Source organism: Platalea leucorodia (genome assembly GCF_965183815.1).
Source record: "Platalea leucorodia genome assembly, chromosome: Z".
Lineage (NCBI taxonomy): Eukaryota > Metazoa > Chordata > Aves > Pelecaniformes > Threskiornithidae > Platalea > Platalea leucorodia.
This window is the reverse complement of record NC_138858.1, coordinates 64,748,346-64,771,049: the sequence shown is the minus strand read 5'-3', so window position 1 is coordinate 64,771,049 and position 22,704 is coordinate 64,748,346. Positions and strand designations below refer to the sequence as shown.

Genomic DNA, 22,704 nt, shown 5'->3' with positions numbered 1-22,704 from the left:
TGCTCCTGCCCTGGCTGCTGGAAAAAGGCAGTGCAGTGCATTTCAATGTCAGGGTCTCCCGAAGCTTGCAAAGGAGAGGAGGCACTCCCAGGATCTGATTCACTGCTGCAGCATGGGAAAGGAGCTCTGGCAGAGATACAAACATCTCAGGGACAATCACAGGAAGTCAGGGAAAGTGCTCACGTACTTTGCACCTATTATAAGATAACAGATTATTTTTCTGAAGGATGTTACCAGTGCAAGCTCCCAGTGATGGTGCCATGGGAGATGTCCAGCACATAAAACTGAGAGGATTTAGTCAGGCATCTCAGGTGGAAAATGCCAGTGCTCAGAAGGGACCTCTTCCCAAAGGCTGTGCCTGCTGTATTACATCACAAATGTACACGTTTGTTATTGTATATTGGAATAGACTTTCTCCACTTCCTCACAATTTTGCTACTTTTCTCTCATTTTAATCAGAAAAGGACTGCACCAGAATATGAGCCTTCTCTGTCAGTTATTTCTCTGAAATACCAAATCCTGCAACCTGCCCCACCCTCCAGCCCACTCCTGGGCTGCGTTTGTTCTGTCTCTTGCCAAACTGCTTATGCCTTCTTTTTTACTCCTTGTGTCAGACCATATAGATATTCCACCTGCAAAATATCAAATATATTGCATGACCAAGAAAACATGAGAAAAGGATGAAAGGTTCTTTGTAATTGTCAGAGATCAGGATGATCTCATGTGTTCTTGCACCTGACTTAGGAAACCACCTTTATTTCCATATTTGGTATTTCATTCAGTTCAGTAAAAGCTGATGTTTAATATTCAGTGAAAGATGATATTCTGACAGCCAGCGTCAGCAGCTACCACTCAGCTGACAGCTCAGCAGCCCTGCTGTCTCCCTGCAAGTGCTTTCCTGACAGGGAACACAAGATAATTTGATGTGCAGCATCCAAAAGGTGGATCAGATTTTGATTCCTGAAAAGCTAGAGAAAGGCTTATCTTGAATTTGAGCAAATAAGATGTTTTATCTTGCACTTCTCCTGCCACGGTGTGATTTTTGCTGCCTTCGTACCTTATGGGATAAATTGCTTAAATCAGAGTAAGAAAATACTTAAAATGCTGAGAAATGTAAAAGAACAGAGTCACTCCGATGACCTGGAAGTGTGAAAGAACAGTGTTGCTTGGATGACCTAGTAATGTTGAGATTCAAGATTAGTGGAATATTTATTAAACATCTGACAAGATTTCGGGGGAAAAAGGTATACTTTGGGGCATGTCTGCTGCAGTTCTGGGGCATTTATTGCTCTGAACTCTCTGAATGTGCTTGATCCAATATCTTTTGAACACCATCTTTTAATCTTTCTTCTTCCTTCAGGGTTACATTTTTCTGTAGTAACATGCATCTTTCTTATCCCCACTTTCAGTTTCACCAAATATGTATTTTTACCCGGGAAACTGGCTATCCTCTCAATGGCTTTAAATTATGAGCCATGAAATTTGGGGATGGGGAGAGGTTTCTGCTTCTCCTCTGGGGAAATTTCACTTTTCCAAGCCTATTCCCTACAGACAAGCTGGATTGAACTGATTTTCCTAGGCTTTGGTTGTCCTGTTATTCTAAAACATTTCTGTTTGAATGGGAGCTATTTGAGTTAGTGACTTCCTAGTTTGGGAGGGGGATGAGACCAGACTCCATAGACCCTGAGGCATTTAATGACACAGCAATTTGATAAAACTAACCATAATTCACTGGTATTATGGGCAAATTCATGAAACACTCAGCTGTGTCAGAAGGACATCTCTAACAATGTCCTGGTTTCAGAGACAGAGGGTAGAGTGATGTGCCCCTGACCAGATAGGACACTCAGGGGAGGTCCATGCTGCAGCTATTCTGTTCCCTAGGAGGTCTCTCTTGTCCTCTCTCATCCTGTTTGGGCTCTTCTCCCTAAACTGTTAGAACATGCAGTGAGCAGGTGCTTGTCAATAGCCTCCAACCGTGTCATGAAATGCTTCCCTTTACAAGTTACCTACACCTAATGAACTGCCTTCACTCCTCAGCTTGTTTGAGGTGTAGTTTAACAAATCTGTTCTCTTTTGAAAGTGGATCATCAAAGAGCAAAAGAAAAGCGAGGAGGCACAAGAAAGTATGTGTCTCTGCCAGCAGCATCAGGAGTCATCCCCCTATATCTCCTATTTCATGCCCAGAAACATCAGAAAAAAATTTCTGTTTTCCATTGCAGCAAAATCATCACTGATTCTGACTCCTGATATCCTAAGTCCTTCTAGGCCAGCTTATGTTAATATTGATCAACTCTCCCCATTAATCAGCTGGGCTGTCAGTGCTGCAGAGAAACATGTCTTTCTTTGGATGCATTCAGAGACCATCATCCCGCTAAAGAATGGTCCAGACCAGGTTTTGATGAGAGTGCCATTTTTTAGGACCTAGCCCAGTGGTACAGTAACAGAGTCCTGATTTCCAGGACCAGAGCCCTGACAGCTGGTCTGTCTGCTCCAGAATGTAGATTGGTGGCGATCAAGGATTTAAGGGTCTCAGATAGTAGTGGCCAAGCACTTCTCTCTACGGAGAGTAGTTTGCCTGTAGGTAGGCATATGTCCATTTTCTTCTTGAAGTTCAGCATCAGCCTGTTCCACCAGTCTCCTTCAGTAATAAATAATCAGAGCCATAAATGTCACCTTACCATTTGAAGCTTCGCAGTCAGACGTGATAGAGAAGTAACTGCTTTATTTCTTTTTCCTCACAATGGTGTACCATGTTTGTAGCTGTACATCAGCTCATCCCAGAGCTGTGCTGATACATACACCTGCCAATGTGTGCACTTCAGCCTTTCTGTATTTATAAAGATTAGTAGAATCATTAGTGGTGTTTTTTCCATACTGCCTGACACTTGAAAAATGATATGAACTTAGTAGAAGACAGATGGAACTTGAGGTGAATAGAAGAAGACAGATCTGATGAGCATTTTGTTTTGCCTGAAAAAGCAGAATTAAGTGTGGTGTTGGGTGTCCCACAATATGCAAGAAGAAAAGAGTCAGAATGCATACAGTTTAGAGACAGAACATTTCACACCTCAAAGAAACATTTCACTGTGGTGTATACACAAAGAATGCTGAGAAATAAAATAAAATGAAATAAAATAAACAAACAAAAATGCAGTGCAATGATTCAAAAGGAAAATAGCACTCACCTGACACTGCACTCTGGGTGCACTACCTTCAAAGCAGTTATTCCCAATCAATTAATGAGAAAAAGATAATATGACTTTCGGGTGTAGACAAGCCCTCTAGAGTGTTTTAATTGTCATTTTCCTAGTAATGTCTTTTCTGTGTGTTTCATTCCTTGTTTAGAACTTCAGTACTTCAGATATTAATAGATAAATTCAACTTGAGATGCCTCTTTTCTCCTCTCCAGATCACGGTCTCGCTGTAACACCAGCAGTGGCAGTGAATCAGAAAATTCCAACAGAGAGCATCGGAAGAAGAGAAACAGGTGATCTTTATGTATTTTAGACACAGAGACATGAAACACAAACAAATGGAGATGGACTTTTCTGAGATAAGCCTAGTAAGAAGGAATCTAACATGTTTTATATGTGTACAGTCCTCCTGAGGCAGCTTAAGGTCCTTTTTTGAATAAGAGAGATAATTGCCAAGCTATGCATACATCATAAGTGTATGCAGTGAATGCATACCCTCCTGTTGCTTGAGAAGAACGCTTTAATGAACTGCAAAATTAAATATGGGACACATTTACAAAATACTTGCAATATTAATGCAAATTAAATAGATAATAGTGATGACGATATTCACATCATATACTTCAATACCTCAAAAATGTGAAGTGTGGAATTTTAGCAGAAAATAAGCTTTTGAGGAGAATAGTCAAAATACTTTAATGGATCTGAAACTTGGTGTTGTTTTTAAATGCATGCATTTGATTGTATATATATTTTTATTTTCCAAAATGTAAAGTGTGGGTTTAAACCCAAAATGTGTACAGGATCAGCTTTTAATAGGACAACAGTATTTAATATCAAGTGATGCTAGCAAGTTTTGGGTTTTGTATTCTATTTTTCTTGTTGCTGATATGAAAAAGTTAGCATAACAACTGATTTATTGTAGCAAAAAATTTCCTTTAAAGCTGCAACTTTTATGTTACACTTGAGATAACAGTATTTGAGAGTTATTTATGGAAATGTATTTTTTATAAAGCACATAGAATTTCTTCATATTGCATAAACAGAGCATAAGAGAACGGTCATTGGACAAAAGAGGAATTGTTTAAGGCAAATTTTGTAAGAAGCTGTCTGCACAAGCTGCCATAGTTTTCTGTTGTCTCACATGCAGTACTATGAGTGATGAATGATTTTCAGATATTTGGAAGCTCTTAGAAATAATTATATGCCAGATAGTGCTGCAGAAGTATGCAGTATAATAATATTTTAAGCATGACTTCCAGTAGTTAGATGCTAAAAAAATCATTGTGACATTCAAATGGGCTGGTATAAGCATAGCTGAGCCATGAGATTTCTTTGGATTTTATTTAAATCAGAGCACAGTCTTGTGAGATACTCAGCTAACAATAACCTAGTGTGCATGGAAGATTTGTTTTCCAGGTGAGCTCTGAAGGTTGAATGAAATGCTGAGTATAGTTTCAGTGATCAGTAGGTAAATGGGATTTTGTGTCCCTTTCTCTTAGAACACTCTTGCCAGGTTTTTTCTCCTGTGAAACTTCTTGTTCAGGGAACTCCACAAGAAAGTGAAGGAAATAAGAGACCGACCACAAGAATGTTTTTAAGAACTTCTTGCAATATGAAGATTGAATTGTAAGAAGGATTAAGTACTGCTTATCAGTTTCTGAAGAACAAAAGGGTCTTTACCAACCCTTCCTCACCTCATGGAAATGTGCTTAAAATTAAAAAGAAAAAAAAATCAATTTGTGTGGATTGTTTTTATGTTTTTCACATTTTCAGAAATGCAGGATACATAAAAAATGTTAATGTTGCAGCATCTCTTACTCTTAGGTGGTCACTTGAAATCAGACCAGATCAAAAGTCATTATCAGTGTTAAAGTAAACAAGTACTAAATGAGCTGGAGGGCTGAGACTTGTTCCTTGTCATCAGGTGCATGAAAACCACCAGTCATAATGAGTTTCTGCATTTTCTTAGCAGCCACAGCTGGAATATAATAAGCTGAAAGGGCATGGGCACTGAATAGCTTTCCTGCTAGCAGAGGTGAGCCAGCCCTAACAGGGTTAAATGGGACAATATAATGAGGCTTGCAACTGCTGTTACTGAAGTTTTACCTGTTGCATAGATTAATACTAATTTATTTCCCAGTACGATAATCAAGTCCCTGACACAAGCAGACACAAAGTTTTATTGTTTTATTGGAATAAAATGACTGAATACTCACATTACTCAAAAGAATCTGCTTCTGATCATAGAAGAGTAGAATTTATTGCTCACATGACAATAGATCACTGTGGACTATTTATCAGATGAAAACATATTATCAGAAAAAAAACAGAAATGCAGATGAGACCTTCTGAAGGTAAAACAGTGGAAAAAAGTTAGGGAGAAACTTTTTCCTTGATCTCAATCAGTCTTTGACGTTTTACTCCATCATATGAATGCTTTATTCTAAGCAGATGTTCATATGAGATTAAGGAAGAACCGATGATGAGCAGAGTTCAGTCGTAGAAGAAACTTACTTGCTTTTTTTAATGCTGTGGTCAAAATTTATTGTGTGGATAAAAATGTATTAAACTAGTAGACAACATGTACTGAAGCATAGTGTTCTACTTGACTATACTTAGAAGATCTATCTGATTAGAATCACAGAACGACTGAATGGTTGAGGTTGGCAGGGACCTCTGGAGGTTGTCTGGTCCAATCCCCAGCTCAAGCAGGTCACCTAGAGCCAGTTGCCCAGGACCATTCCCAGACATCTTTTGAGTATCTCCAAGGAGGGAGACTCCACCACCTCCCTGGGCAACCTATGCCAGTGCTCAGTCACCCTCACAGTCAAAAAGTGTTTCCTGATGTCTGGGAGGAACCTCCTGTGTTTCAGTCTGTGCCCATTGCCTCTGCTCCTGGCACTGGGCACCACTGAAAAGAGCCTGGCTCTGTCCTCTTTGCAGGCTCCCTGCAGGTATTTATACACATTGATGAGATCCCCCCTGAGCCTTCTCTTCTCCAGGCAGAACAGTCCCAGCTCTCTCAGCCTTTCCTCCTAGGAGAGCTGCTCCAGTCCCTTCATCATCTTGGTGGCCCGTTGCTGGACTCTCTCCAGTATGTACATGTCTCTCTTGTACTGGGGAGCCTAGCACTGGACCCAGTACTCAGGTGTGGCCGCATCAGTGCTGAGTAGTGGAGAGGGATCACCTCCCTCGACCTGCTGGCAGTACTTTGTCTAATGCAGTCCAGAATACCATTCAGCTTCTTTGCTGTAAGGGCATGTTGGTGGCTCATGTTCAACTTGGTGTCCCCTGGAATGCCCAGGTCCTTTTCTGCCAAGCTGCTTTCCAGCTGGGCAGCCCCCAGCATGTACTGGTGCCTGGGGTCGTTCCTTCCCAGGTGCAGGACTTTGCACTTCCCCTTGTTGAACTGCATGAGGTTCCTGTCAGCCCATTTCTCCTGCCTGTCGTGATCTCTCTGGATGGCAGCACGACCCTCTGGTGTATCAGCCCCTCCTCCCAGTTTGGTGTCATGAGCAAACTTGTTTGACGGTGCACCCTGCCCCATCATCCAGATCATTAATGAAGATGTTAAACAGGATCGGACCCAGTATGGACCCCTGGGGTACACCAGTAGTGTGGTGTAACTGGCCTCCAACTAGACTTTACATGTCTGATCACCTCCCTCTGGTCTGGCTGTTCAGCCAGTTTTCAGTGCACCTCACTGCTCATCCAGCCCATACTTTGACAGTTTCTCTATGAGGACCTTATGGGAGATGCTGTTGAAAGCCTTCCTGAAGTCCAGGTAGACAATATCCACTGATCTCCCCTCATCTACCAAGCCAGTTATTTCATTGTAGAAGATTCTCAAGTTGGTAAAGCATGACTTCACCTTGGTGAATCCATGTTGACTACTCCTGGTTAATTTCTTGTCCTTCATGTGCCTGGAAATGGTTTCCAGGATTAGCTGCTCCATCACCTTTCTGGAGATCGAGGTGAGACTGACCAGCCTGTAGTTCCCTGGGTGCACCTTCATGCCCTTCTTGAAGACATGAGTGACATTTGCTTTCCTCTAGCCTTTTGGCACTTCTGCCAAACTCCATGATCATTCAAAGGCCATTGAGAGAGTCGTTGCAGTGACATCAACCAGCTCCCTCTGCACCCGTGGGTTCCTGGACTTACGTATGCCCAGTTTGCTTAAGTCTTCCCTGACCTGATCCTCTTCCACCAAGGTTATGTCTTCCTTGCTCCAGCCTTTCCTCCTGCTCTCTGGGGACTAAGATTCCTGAAAGCTGGTCTTACTAGTAAAGACTGAGATGAAGAAGGCATTCAGTACCTCAGCCTTTTCCATGTTCTATGTTACAAGGTCCCCTGCCTCATTCAGCAGCAGGCCCTAGCCTTCCTTTTTTTGCCTGTCTACTTATAGAAGCCTCTACTTGGAGCTTTGGCTTTCTTAACGTCATCTCTGCATGCTTAGGTCATGTCTCTGTTTCTCTCACGTTACCTGTCCCTGCTTCAGCATGCTTCCTTTTTGTGTTTGAGTTTTGCCAGGAGCTTCTTGTTCATCCATGCAGGCCTCCTGGCATTTTTGCCTGACTTCCTACTTGCTGGGATGGACTTCTCTTGAGCTTGGAGGAGGTGACGCTTGAATGTTAACCAGCTTTCTTGGGCCCCTGTTCCCTCCAGGGCTTTATCCCACTGGACTTTTCCAAGGAGATCTTTGAAGAGGGCAGAGCCTGCTCTCCTGAAGTCCAGGGTTGTGATCATGTTTTTTGCCCTCCTCTCTCCTCTCAGGGTACTGAATTCCACCATCTCATGGTTACTGCAGCCAAGGCTGCCTTTGACCTTCACGTCCCCAACAAGCCCCTCATTGTTGTACATTGTACCTAAATAATAACTTTACACTCAAATATTTTGAATGAGGTTTCAAGAATCAAGTCTTCAGAGCTGCTTGTCTTAAGAGAATTTATCATTGCATAAAGGTAGCTTGCTATCATACCACCTGGAATGGGGAAAAAACACATCTCTAAGTCACCAGATGAGTGATGATAGTCTTACAACTTTCCATTTTACCATCAAGTCTTCCTGCAAACGATGCCTAATTTGTCACTGTGATAGCTATTAATCTCAACTGAATTTATTTCACATGCCAGTAACAAGGATTTTTTTTCTCTAAGACATAAATCAACTTGTTCCCTTGTAGGAGCAAAAAGTGAAAAGAATGAAAGGAAAGTTGTAATGGACTTGGACTACAAGCAACACTGTTTGTCAAAAGTATTTTTAAATAGAAATTAAGGTTTTGAGTTAATTTCTTTCCACTTTTTTGGTTTTGCGTTTTTTTTGTTGTTGTTGTCATGTCTGTTGCCAAAAAGCTAAAGATTTTGCCCCAAAATTGTTATGATTTGATCATTGCATCTAAATAATATATTTTGTGTACACATTGTGTTACCTTTGTCATCCTTTATGTTATTAAATGTCAGCATAGTACCTTTCTTTGCAGGTACGAAATGAATGCTTTTTTGCTTCCTATCTCCATCTAGTAGAGTTATGCTGTGGTGCAACAGTACTTTGAGTGTACATTGAGTGTACTTTGACACTGCGTGTTTAATAGCTGGCATGCTAATTTATGTATTTAGATTTTTGGTATTTTGCTCAAATTAAAGAGATAAATAATGATGATGAACACTGTTGTGTGTTAAAACAAGTAGAAGAAAGGAGGCAGAGTAGAAATATGAAGTACTGGGAGATAAATGAATGCATTGCTAAGGACTGTGCTTGCCACGCAGCAGTAGATGCTAATCTACTAGATTAGTAGAATGGACCAGAGCAGAAATTATGTGTTTACTCCCTTAACAAGAGGTCATTCGTAGTCAGCGTGGAAGTGTGGCTTCAAACACAGAGGTGCAGGATCTCATGTGCTCAGTGACGGCGTACAGACCTTGTGCTCTGTTGCGTTGTGTGGGTTTCCTGAGAAGAATGAGTAGCTCTCGGTTATTTTATGGCAAGCATCCGCATGCCTCCTTCAGAGCACAGCTGTCTACTTGACCTGTTGGGAGTTGTTGTTTGGGAGAGATGGGGCGAGGTACTGGCAAGCGGGCAGACCCACCACCCACAGCACCAGCGCTGGTCTGGCAGCCGCATGTCTTCTTTTTGTGCAAGTGACTGCCATATGTGCAAGGCAGTTGATAGTGTTTATACCATGTGGGATGACTGCTGCCTTTACAAAGTGGATTATTTGGGATGAAAATCACAATTCATTACTTATTGCTGTGTGAGTTTTTCTACGAAATCCTTAGATAGAAGTTTATGTTAATCCCTGTCACCAGATTATAAGTTTAAAAAGACTTGCTTAGAAATCAAAACCTGATGTTGCAGTCTTCTCCAGATGATCAGTGCCACTTTGTAGAGTTGTGTCCGTTTACAGTAGTTGGGGATCCAGCTAAAATTCATTACGTGTGTGAGAGAAGATCTGATTAAAGGAAAAGCAGCAGCCTGCATAGCCAGTTTAGCCTGATACGATTCAAAACTCAAGGAGAAATGTACCTCTGTAGTGAAGAGCAACAACAACAGCATGCTTTGCATTTCCTATCAGTCACATCTCCAGTGTAATCCCTTTATCTTTGTTGGCTTGTTTGGTTGTTTTACCTGTCAGTCTTCCCATTTTTTGTTAAGCTCCTCTGGTTTCTTCAGTATACCAGTCATACCATCCTATCAGAGAACCCACTCTTGGAGTGATATTTTCCAGGGTTCTTCCTAAATCCCTGCTGAATTTTAAATTCACTGCTGTGACCAAGCTTATCCATTTGTTCCATCTTAGCATTTCATCACACTACTGATATCTGCAACCCCAAAACTGTGAAACATCTGTAGAGCTTTGAATGGCAAAATACTGGCATGCCGGTTGCCCTGTCTGTGTTGTGTCATTGTACAGTTACTTCATCGTTTTAACAAATGTGGTGAATTTATAGGATTTTGACATTTGGTTTAATCTGTACTACATGCCAATAATGGATTCTTGGATTTAAAAAAAAAAAAAAAAGAAGAAGGCATATCATGTTGTTTAGAAGCACGCAAGCAGAGACAGGGGACGAAGCCACAGGGGACAAAGCCACAGGGGACGGTGCACAAGGGGTGACAATGGCAGGATTATATGTGTCTGGGGCACCCAGGGAGATCTGCATGTATGCTGGGCTTTGTTGCAGGTCAGGGTGGAGGGATTGCTTCCTCTGAGCAGGAGCTCACCAACGGCAGCCCTGGGGGATTTTCCCTGGATCCTAGGAAGGTGTGTGCTGCAACAAAGTATTTGGAAAAGTTGTGGTAGCAGAGCCTTGTATCATGATGCTGGGCTTACACCTGCTGTAGATGAGGTGGACTTGAATACTTAAGCAGGAAAAAACTTCTAGATGTTTGGCTCGGGCTAGGAAGACAAATTGAATTCAAATTGTAGTCCTGTTTTTAAAGGGTCATCTCATTTTTGGCTTACGCTGTTTCTAAATAGCAAATCAATGAGTTTTCTTTGATACAGATTCTTACATTTTAATGTTGTTCAGGAGCATTACTTAAAGTTTAGCAAGATAAAAAGTTAAAGTATTGCACTGCAGGAGCTGGATTTTTGTGGGGAAAAAAATACCCCATTGCTTCTCAGAGCATCCTGTGACAGACACCTCAGACTAAACTTCCGGTACTGCTTTTGCAGATTACGGCAAGAGAATGACATGGTTGACTCAGCTCCTCAGTGGGAAGCTGTACTACGGCGACAAAAGGAGAAAAACCAGGCGGATCCAAACTACCGGCGATCCAGGCACAGATCTCGATCGTATGTAACCCTTGCCTTCTTTAATGGGAAAATTAAGACTGCTGTAACATGTTAAAAAGCAGGAGGAATATCTCTAGTGTGATGATGGCTTTCAGCTGCTGAGGAACAGAGACTTTCACATGGCATGACCTTTGTGGTCAAACTCACTTCGTAGAGTGATTCAAATTTCAGGGTACAAATAACACAGGAAGGGCTTTCTAACAGGGCTTGTCAGGAACTCTCTCCATCACCTTGGATGGAGTCCTGGATGGTTTTGTGGCTCATTGAACACTGGTTCTGTAATGAGGACAGTGATTCCCCTCTTCTGGGCAGCATGTCTGTGAAAACATTCAGATTTTGTGTGACAGGTGCAGGCATTTTTGTGAAATGCATGCACACTCGTTTAATCATATAATGTCTGCGGTATTGTTCCAGCTGAGACCAGCTACTTGTCTCCATGTCAAATTACCATTGGCAAGCAGCAGTCAGTGATTTATTGCATCCTGATGTCAGGATTTCCATGATGGAGCCGTGCTGCCAGGCAGTGCCGTTCCTGCTGACAGCCGTTTTTGACATGGTGAAGTTGTGAGCTTCTAAAATTAGTTTTCTCAAACTAATGAAAGTGCTGATTTCTTTTCATTTATATTTTCCTTCTAACGGCATTTTTTGGGGGTATAAACACACTGTTTTGTATTGTGTTTGTGTCCAGCCTAATCTGCCATCCAAGCAACCATCCAAAGCAGCACCAGCATCAGCGTGCCTGGCAGGCAGGGCAGGGCAGGGCAGGGCCCAGGGTGTTGAAGAGTGCCAGGAGAGCAGCTGTGAGGCACTGGGAGAGAAGGGAAGAGAGAGCAGTCTTCGAAACTGTATCTCCCACCCTCACTGCCTGGCTAAAGTGGATGAGTTATCCGGCCCTGATGCTGATGGTATAATGTGTGACCTCTGTAACACACTTACATAGATACTTTTCATTAATGTCTTTTCTTAAATTTACCTTTCATGTTCAGGCTTACCAAGACAAACTGTATAGTGCCTTAAATGGTTATTTCATTCATACCGGTTGAAACCATAACCCACACTGAAGTTTCCAGTATTAAAATATGCTTGAGTTCTGTTTTCAGTTGCCCGTGTTGCTAGAACTCATTTCTGCCTCCGGTTTCATAGTGTACAGTTTTCATTCTTTTATGAGAAATAGAATTTGCCATTAAAATTCCAAATGTTGGAATTTCTACTTTAACTGGCTTTGTACAGACTTGTTCACTTTCAGCTGCACAAAGTCAAATGTTATTAGGTGTAATTACACAATGATATATTACTAAAAATCAGGAATATTAAAGCTCACTTGTATGGAATCCACAAAATATAGCTAATTAAGTTTGATTTACATTTTTTTACTATATACCGAAAGTGCTATAAACTAGGAAATGTACTCAGTTAATAATGTTTAGATTAAATTTATAGCCAACTTTTCTTTTTTCCCATAGACCAAGTAAATTTCATTGCTTGGACAGCAAAGGCTCCCTCTTGTGGCTAATTTAACTTATGAAATGCCTTTTATTTTCCAGCACAGTGACATTCTGAGTTACATTTTATTTAAACTACTATTAGCAAAAAATATAACTGTAGCATCTTACTTAACGAAGAAAGATCCTAGAGGAAGCAAAGAAATGAGAAAATCCTGAAGATTTTGGGTGGCTTCTCATTTCTTTTCCCTGTTGTGTTAGTGATGAATATATTCCTCCTTTTTGTCTCACTCTTCAGTTTAAAACCCCAAAACAAAACCAATGAGATAAGCCCAAACCTACCAAGTATGGCAGAGATCCTTAATATATGCAAGTAGGAACTAAAAAAACTAAAATGGGAATTCCTTTCAAAGTGCTTTAAAAAAAATTTAGTAGAAGGCATTTAACTGTTAACCTGCAGTAGGTTATAAGAGCATTTATTTAATTTAGTTTGGCTTAGGTGTTTGCTTACATGACTGGATGCGGGTCAGAGGGAAGGGAAACTGATTCCCTAGGGTGTAGGGTATGGCAGGCTTTTTTTCTTTAAGTCTGGTCATATGGTCATTTCAATTTGCACATTTAATTGATACCAAACCTTCACATTAGTAGTACAGGTAAGTCTTTCACATTAAGCTCCTTATTGCAGTCAGCTTAACTAGAGGTTCACTTTGGAAGTGTGAAGTAATGGCTGAAATATTTGTTACTGTGGCTGGCACAATACATTTCATTTGTTTGATAATGAGTAATATTAATCATTGGTGGTGGTGGTGGGGTGGTGTCTCCTCAGTCTCAGGAATAAAAATATTTGACAAGAATTTGACCTTTCTTTCTCCTAAAGGAATCAGCAAATAGGGAGAGCTCCCAATTCTAGTTCTACAGGGTTTATTTTCAAGAGTTCATGTAAAACATCTGTGTAGCCAAAGGGCTTTTTTTAATTAAGAAGAATGGCCATTAAAATTCCGTGGCTATTTAAATTTACCATTTGTGACTCAAACTGAAATATTAATAAGGGTGCAGATGCAGACACAAAAAATAATGTAGACCTTATCAATGTGTAGCGTTGTTCAAGCTTGTGAAAACGAAATAAAAATAAACAAAAAAAACCCCATGGCATTCATCACTTACTGGGAATTCCCATTAGATTTCTTGTGCATTAGAGAATCTGATTAGCGTACAAATTGTCCAGAAGCTATTGCTTCAGATACTGCAATAGGACAATCTCAGTATACATTACATGTCAAAACTGTGAGTGCTAAAACAATTCACAGTAAAAAGATGAAAACAAAGTGAAAGAGGGATTGTGATCTGGCTGTAAAGATTTAATAGAAGGATTGCTTTGTTGCGGGCTGTTAAGAACCATACAAACATGAATTTCCTATGCAGTATATGCAATACCTACATTTCACCTTAACAAGGCCTTTCTTTTTGTAAGCTTTTCTTAATTCTGCCTTCAAAGGAAGCAGGAACAGACCTTTGGAAGGAAAATGCTTTTATTGAGATACTTTATCTGTAGCATATTCTTTTGTGGGGAGTTGAATAAATGCTGTGAGGTTATCCCAGTACAGTAATACTTCTTAAACAGATGGGGGGGGGGGGGGGGGGGTCAAGATGGGAATTCATAAAAGTTTGCTCTGAGGAATCATTGTGTTTAGCCCTTTTCCTCTGCACCCCCACCCCCCCACCCCGGATGCCATGTTGCTAAACCAGTCTTTTACAGCAGTGGCTTCCTTATTAGTGTAGTTGCCAGGGTGGAAGGAGAATGGCAGAGATCACAGAATTAAGTGCCTGGAGTTGGCTCCAGAAAGCAGGAGGCACAGTTCCTAGAAAATGGAGAAAGGAAGATGACTTCTTCTTACTGTAGGTGAGGCTTCACATGATATTTGGTGACATGCGAGACTTAAGGCCGCATCCTGAACTGTTGTATTTCCATGAATAAGTAAAAGCCATGAGCTGATCAAATGGGTCAGTGATGTGCACAATACCCTCCTTTGTGGGGATCCTGGGTTTGGGAGTGACCTTGAGGCTTTTTTTCCTCAGGCAAACTAGGGCTTGTAAGCATGACAAAGCCTCCCTGGAGAAGCTGATGTTTTTCAGGGAGCTTTCACATTCCCCACTGCCTGATTATTCAGCCTCAGAAGAGGATGCCTATCTTCCCAGCCCCAGGGTGAATGCAGGGTTTGCAGCTGCTATTTTGTGAGCAGGGGGTTGCATGGAAGGAGAAATCAATTCAAAACTGCGGGGTGAAAAAGGCTGTTAAATGCCACTGCATACCGAGCTACTGCATCAGGCAGTTAAAAACAGCATGGACAGAGGTAAGAAGGAGAGAAGAAGTAAATGCAAGAAGGGAGAGGGAGAGATAGGAGAAGTGAAAATTAAGAAAATTAAATGCGTTGTAATAAATACAAACACATCAAGCCACAAAAAACTCTGAACACTGAGAAAAATCGGACTGCAAGCTACTTGTGGCTGTAGCTGTTCCCATCATGAGGACCTGAGCAGTCGGAACAGACAGCAGAGCAATCCTTCAAGGACGGGAATCGTCTGGGGTGGCTGCATCAGGCTGCCTGGAAAGCCATTGCCACCTTGGAGCCTGAGAAGGTTATGGCTTAGTTTGTATTGGTCCCACTGGGGTATCACAAATGTAAGGTTGTTTCTTACTCTTCTGTCTCTCTCTGGTATTTATAAAGCAGTAAACTAGTATCTTCCAGCACTTCTGCACCTGTAAATTAAAGATGAAAAAAAACCCCAAACGTTACCATCCCTAAATAATCTGCCTTTACACCAACTGTAAAACGTTTACTGCAATAGAGATATCTCTGAACATTATTCCTAGGTTGAAGTCTGGAAATGAGCCAAACACAGTAGCAGTGAAGTAAGAAAACAGTGAAACTTAGTGCCAGAGAGCAGTTTGAAATTATTTCTGATACAGCTCTGCCACTGGGCAATGGAGAGCCGATTTTACAGATGCTGAAATGCAGAACTCAGCTGTCCTCCTTGATCTTAATTTAAATTTGGATTATATCACTCGAAAAGCATCTTTGAACATGATAGGCCCTTTTGTTTAAGGAAAAAAAGGCAAGCTGTACAATCTGATGATGTAAACTTGATCTTTGAGAAACTGTGACTTCAGTGGGAGCATTTGTGCATGCAGAATCTGTCTGAAAGTTGCATCCCTCACATCTCAGATGGTGTGGAATGGTCTAGCTGTTGACATTGAGTTTATATAATCCCAATGAAAAGAGTTATCTGATCTCTCTATGCAAATGTAGTCCCTGCCACTGTGTAAAACGCTTATTTAATCTATTGTGCTGCATGGGTTTTGGTGAATTCTAGGTGCAACTTCAGCAACAGCAGTGGTTTTGCACTAACCCTGCAATAAAACAGGATAAGAAAAATAAAAATAAATGTGATCCAGTTCAGAGATGGTATCTTCTGTAATTCAGTGGAAAATGTGAGGCATGCCATTCAGGCTTGCTTTACTATGCCTCTATGTCTGCAACAGGGAAATTGCAATTTTGGCTAAGTACTTTCTCTGTGAATTAAATACTTGCTGAAATATTTGTGTGTGTAAGTATGCATGTTTGCTGATTTGGTTTGTTTGTTGTTGTTTTTTTGTCCTGGACATCACAAAGGTAAATGGAGTGAGCAGAAACCCTTCTTGGAAATGACCAGAAAGCAAGACGGTGTACTGTGATCACAGCTGAGCAATGGGTCCTCTTTACTGGCGCGCACTGGAATGGCCAGGGATTACTGGTGTGTCAGCCTGGCGTGGCCTGTCCCTCCTCCTGCCCACAAAGGCCTCAGTGGGCCACAGGACATTTCTGAGGGCCTTTTGCAAAAGTGTTATTCCAAAACACATTGTCCTCAGCTGGATAAGGGGTAGCAGTAGCTGGGCACTGATTTGGCTTGTGAAGTTTTGCGGTTGTTTATATTTTATGCATACTCTTGCTGAAGGCTAGTGGAACAGAAATTGTGATTGAGAGCCTGTCATTCGAGAAACGACTTTTCAGCTGAAATAAAGCAATGAAGTTTAATGCATTTTCTGAGATAACAAGCCTTAAAATTGAAGTCACTGGTGGATTACATTTACTATGATTTCTCTGCAGGGTCTGTGCTGTTAAAAGTTATTTGAACAGCAACATGTCAGATGATGGTTTTCACAGTTCTGCCTTTGTTGTCTTTGTTGGTATTTATAGGAGAAGCCCAGATGTACAAGCTAAAGAAGAACTGTGGAAACATATTCAGTAAGTACTGTGCTTGTAGGGTCCGAGTGACTGCTTGACTTGCCTCTAATGTAGTTATTCACATCCCCTGCACTGTGGCTATAAGGCATTACATTCTGATTTAGTTATGTGCCACAGTAAATTATGTGGGAGTTAATGACCTGCTGTGTGTAGAAGATACTGCAGATCACTGAATGCACTGAATACAGATGACCACTGTATGTAGATGGATTATTAAAGAAGAAATCAGCGTTTTAGAGATTTATTCTTCTGGGGCTTCCAAAATGTCCTTGTTTGTAACACTGACACTTTTAGTATGAGGTCCCACGTGCTATAGAACTACCAGTTAGGAAGGTAGTTAGCTATTCCAAAGCATATTCGATGTTCAGTATACACAATGTTCATATATATTGTGAAGCAACAAGATGAGATTTGCAGGGAGGTGAGAGGAAGGTGGAACAGGATGCGACACGCAGCTGAAGCAATCAAGGTGAAGTTAGACACACTTCTTAATAGGTTTCCTATTTTGATGTCAAGATAGCTTCAGGGCTGACAACAGCTTGTTTCAGTAAATCTTTTCAGCCTAATATAATAAAAATAAGAATGGTTTTGCAGTTGGTAGCTACTGTTACATTTTTCGCTTTGCCTAATCCTTTCTAGGAAGGAGCTTGTGGATCCATCTGGCCTGTCTGAGGAGCAATTGAAAGAAATTCCATATACTAAAATAGAGTGAGTTTATGTCAGGACTTTTATTTGTGAATATAAAAGCCCATTCTTATTGTACTGTGAACTCTGTCATACTGAAATAGGAGTGGGTTTACACATCATCTCTAAGCTTTTATCTACTCCAAATGCTCATCTAGGATGAGTTGGGTGAGGATAATTAATAATTTTAAAACCTAGTATTTTCTCTTTCCAAAATAATAAAAAAAAAATAATTTTCATCTCTCCCTATCTCTCGCACACACTGATGAACCTGCTGGATGTCTGTATGTTCTGCATGTCTCCCTATGCCATCCATCAGTTTTATGTTATACACTACAGAATCAGAGAGAACTGAATGCAAACAAGCAAATCCACTTATTTCCTAAACTTCTGCTTCCTTTTAAATTTTCATTCTAATCATCTAAGGCACTGTTTGACCTGTTCAACCCCTTTCCTTGCTTGTCATGAGCAGCTGCCAGGGCATAGCTATTTCCTCAAGAATGGACATCTATTTCATTGTGATAATTGCCCATTTGGGATGCCATGTGTCAGTGCAAGCAGCTGCATGTGGCAGAAAAGGGGATCCCAGTCTGCATTTCAATGTGCTTCCACACCACCACTACACAGAAATGGCTGATGTTAAAGCTGTATATATTAATGCATTCTTTATTAAATAGTTTCATTCTCAAATATGGGCATGCCAGTTTGTGACCTTTGCACTTTTAAAACACTGAATTCCAAGTACAGACTCGTAAGAAAAGCATCAGCCTTTTAAATTCAGCCAGTGCAAGAAGCCATCTGTTATACTTTAATAAGAAATGGAAAGATCTCTCAGTCTGCAGTTGAATTTATGTTTTTGTGCTGAAGATCTGGTTTACTAACCAACTGTTGTGAATTCTGTCTCTGTTAGGACTCAAGGCGACCCAATCCGCATTAGGCATTCACATTCCCCTCGAAGCTACCGTCAGTATCGGCGGTCCCAGTGCTCTGATGGTGAAAGATCTGTCCTGTCTGAAGTGAAGTATGTGACTGTGGTTATTAGCAATGGACTGATTTAGTGTGGCCCAAAAGTTGTTCAATGATCATGATTAGATTAGAAGTGGCATAAACGTGGGTGGTTGCTGGCATAGGATTTAGGCAACCCTCTTCAGAGCTAAATGACTCAAACAAATACAAAAACATTTCTGGTCTATTTTGGGCCACAGAGGCTTGCTTGATCTACTCGTAAGGGGGAAAAACTGAAAAGGCCAAAATAAACCTGTATTGCTATTCAGTAGTAGGTCATCAAGTTGCCTAAGGTGTGAGAACTCCTGAGTTGCTTTCCAGATACCTTAATCCTTAGTAGAGTTAAGATATCATGTGTATTAACTCCTGTAATTTGTTTCATGGGAACTCTAGTACAACACTTGTCAGCAGTGGGTGGATCAGTCTTTCCTAGAAGACTGATTTGTAAAATTGTGTACTTCTGAATGGAATAGTGACAGCCCCGTTCGCACTTTTATTAAGACCTTAAATATCAAAAGCAGTCAATATCACCCACTTGGGAGGCTAGTTTTAGCTGGATGGCACGCTGAAGGAGGTGTGGCACACCCATGATTTCAAGTGAGACTCATCTTGCATGAAGCTGGGCTGCCTCTGTAGACCAGGAGGAGACAGGCCCCTTGAGAAGGGATGGGATGACCTAATGCCCCAAAGGTGTCCACCAGCTACTGAGGATCAGCCCAATAGCTTTTGGATGTCTAAAGTCAGGTGATAAGCCTTTTTGGATTTTGCCTTTCAGATCTGTGTAGCTCTCTGAGTCAGTTTCATTATTCTTCCTGTGCACAGTTATAGTTTACTTCATTACAGCAATATCCACTCTGTAATATTGTAATTCCAGTGCAAAAACTGATCTGGTGCCTCCACTGCCTGTTACACGGTCTTCAGATGCTAGAGGTCCCAGCATCCAATTGACTCAACAGGTTAGTAATTGTGCATCCTTTGCAATTTTACTTTCTTGGAGGGAAGGACTGGACTAGTGCTTTGCTTAAATTAGATCTTTGTTTTTCAGCGAAAATTAAAGCTGGCCGAGATTTTTTCAGCAGCAGTGTGACTTGAAATTTTACATTTTGCAGTCTGACTGTTTGTATTTCCAAATATATGTAGTTCTGTAGCATATGCCCCTGCGAACGCCTGCCTCTGCTGCTGAAGGACTCTTTCCCAGTTTGAGTTTGATGCTTCCTTAAGATGATACCCTGTTCTCCACAGGAGAAGAATCAACCTTCACAATTTCTTAAAATATGCAAGTGTGCTTAGGATGCAGTTGTAATCACAACCTGCTGTCATTTATTTGCCGCCTCTTAGAGCTTTTCTTAGAGTTTTGTTGCTTGGGCTTGAAGCATTGCTTTTTTTTCTTTTTTCTTTTTTTTTCCCAAATGCTGAATAGTTTTTTCCGTTATTCAAATCTAAAAAGGATAGAACTTGTCTTTTTAAATGTAATCAATGGCTTTCATCATAAATTATGGTACCCTGTCTCTCAGCTTGGTAGTTTTATTAAGCTGAAAATGTGAGAAGCAAATGTTATTCAAAAAGCACTTGCAGGTCTATTGGACAAGCACACTAAAGTGAAACCAAAACATGGAACTTCCAGACACATTTCTACCTAACTTCCCACACCAGTCGTCATGTCTGGTAATCTGGCATGTGCATATACCAAAACTGCATGCTGATACTGTATGTAGTGTGGAAACTGTGCAGAATACCACCAGTGAAACATGTTATATTTTATCTTATAAGCAGTTAAAATAATGTAAGCTTGAACTTTTAAAACAATAAACAGGTATTTTTCACTTTAAGGCTAGCTAACAGACTACTTGTTCTTTGATAGGAATTAAGTTCCAGGGTATTTGTATTCCTGCATATGATGGAAATTGAAAAAGATGAGCTGTCCTGGATGTTTCTGTAAGGACTTGCTCCAGCAATGAAGGGGTATATAATGAAGTTGGTATACTTAAGGCTAAGCACATTTATGTGCTTTGTAGAAATAGGTAACTTGTGTGATTGAGTCCTGTTCAAAATTCACATTGTCTTATTTCCATTCTTATCCAATACGATGTGGCTGAAATTCATGACCTGGAGGGAATTAATATTACAATATTCAGTGTCCACAAACACCTCTCTTTTCCCTCTGCCCCAGACCCCCTCACAACAGTGGCTTGCAGTGTTTTGCTAAATATCAAATAATTAGTCGTGGCATTTCCTGAATAGGGAATTTGAATGCGAATAGCACAGAGCAGCAGCAGCTGGCAGGGGAGAGAGGAGGCAAGAGGGGGAAAGTGTTCTGTTTGATCAAATAAATGTAGACACTTTAACATTCCTGGTGTGTATATATATATAAATTGCTATATCCTTAGTCTAAGGCTGTCATAGCAGCAGTTATCAAAATACAGTATTTAAATTCTGCTATACCTTTTCAACAATATGTTTTAATTTGTTCCCTTCAGAGACAGAACGGATCTAAAGACAGCCTAATAGAGGAAACATCTCAGCTATCCACTAACGACATTGATGGAAAATCCACCACTAAGATCATAAAAACTGTACAGGTGTCACGCTTCAAGGTGGAGAGTTGACTGCCATAACTGAAGATGGTGAATGGATTTTATTCTTTGGAAACTAAGAATTTGTGTGTGTGTGTGAAAGGGAAGGAACCGAAGTCAACATGGTAGCAATTTCTTCAGGACACTCAGAAGCGCAGCCTGCTTGCTGGGCAGGCCAAGCAGTGCTTTTATCACTGACACCGTTCTAGTGGTGTGACTGATCGAGGAGAAGCTGCCTAATTAGACAACCAAAAAGAAAAGTCGTAGTAAAACTGAATGATCAGCGGTTACATTTCCAAAAAATGAACAAAAAAAATTGCTGCAACAAAACAGGCTTTATGGTCTGCTCTGTAACTGAATAGCCTTTTTCCAAAAAATGACTGTTAACTGACATGATCAGGACCAGATGCTTCAAGAGAAGCAAAATAGTCATATTTTTGGCCAATTGTGCAATACAGTGTGATATGGGGAGAATTATCTTCACAATTTTGTATGGGGATCAACTTGTGTCCTGAGACATAAGGACTAATAGCTCTTACAAGGTTTATTTTAGCCTAGGACAACAACAGATGCTCATGTTAATACAAATGTTGACTCAACCCATTTTAGCTCAGAAATAATAGTAACACCCTGTAGCAGAATGTTCCAGAGGTGATACAGACTTACTTGCCCTTGGCAGTTTTAAGTATTCTCAATTTTGAATGCCCTTTTATGTAGAGGGACTATTTAATTGAACATTCCATACCACAGAAATATATCTATCACCTTACAGCAAACCACACTGGAAAAAAAATGGAGAATATGTACTGACCCACTATATTAAGACTGCTTAGCAGGACACTTAAGTACTGGTTAAATGAAACTTGTAGAGTAGGACTTAAGACAGCTAGCAAATAGCCTTTTTTTTTTTTTTAAAACTAGATTAGCAAAGTCTGCCTTAATCTCCTTTCATGTGAAATAATCAATGCTAGTACCTTCCGATACTTTTCTCTGAGCCATTTCTACTATGATAAAGTGACAAAGGCAGTATTTCAGGTATGATAATTGCAATTTTTTTCTATTGTCACAGTAGGAATAGTAAGTTTTAATGATGCTGCACATTGAGTGGGTTATCTTCTAGTACGTATCTGAAGTGATGCCTAGCTCTTCTCCTGGTCCTGTCGCTTCGTACAAATAGCTGAAGTCATTCCTCTGCCTCCCATTTGTCCACAGTCAGTACATGGATGAGCCTTCTGGCGTTGCTGACTTACTAAGAAGCTTAGTAAAATCTTTGTGTTGTGGAAGTAACTCTTGCTAAGTGTAATCCCCAAACTAAATATTGAATTTGTCAAACAGCATTGGAGATGGCTGTAGTAGTTCATGTGCCTTTTTACATCTGTCCTGCTTAAACTCAACCCCCACCACCTTCAGTGATTGGCACTGGTCCTGTGTCTTCTACCCCCAGCAACACCGTACCAGGGGACTGCAGCCCTGCCGGAAACGCAATACTGTTCGAGAACTGGAGTGAGCATAAGGCATCTAAGTTATGCTTTACAAGAGGCATGGGATTACTAATACGCATTTTAACTAAGAAAACCGAGAAGTGAAACCTTGTATGATGTGTTTGATTTTGCACTTCATTTTTTGATTCTTTATTGTTTAATGATCCGAGGTGGTCAGGTGGGTGCTGCTAGCCAGGGTGGTAGCCATGCAGTTTGTTACACTCCTGTCACAGTATGGATT

General features: G+C 40.7%; 1 protein-coding gene across 1 annotated transcript in view; it reads left to right on the top strand.

The window, feature by feature from the left end:
- EPB41L4A (erythrocyte membrane protein band 4.1 like 4A) overlaps positions 1-21,015 on the top strand; it is a gene marked incomplete at its 3' end in the record, with an annotated part of 134,826 nt that extends 113,811 nt beyond the window's left edge. Inside the window, exons 17-23 of the mRNA XM_082336219.1 lie at positions 3,413-3,490; positions 10,876-10,995; positions 16,673-16,720; positions 17,360-17,428; positions 18,315-18,425; positions 19,284-19,365; positions 20,887-21,015. Coding sequence (XP_082192345.1) covers positions 3,413-3,490; positions 10,876-10,995; positions 16,673-16,720; positions 17,360-17,428; positions 18,315-18,425; positions 19,284-19,365; positions 20,887-21,015 — 637 coding nt within the window. The remainder of the gene's footprint in view (positions 1-3,412; positions 3,491-10,875; positions 10,996-16,672; positions 16,721-17,359; positions 17,429-18,314; positions 18,426-19,283; positions 19,366-20,886) is intronic.
- Between the last annotated feature and the right edge of the window lie 1,689 nt (positions 21,016-22,704).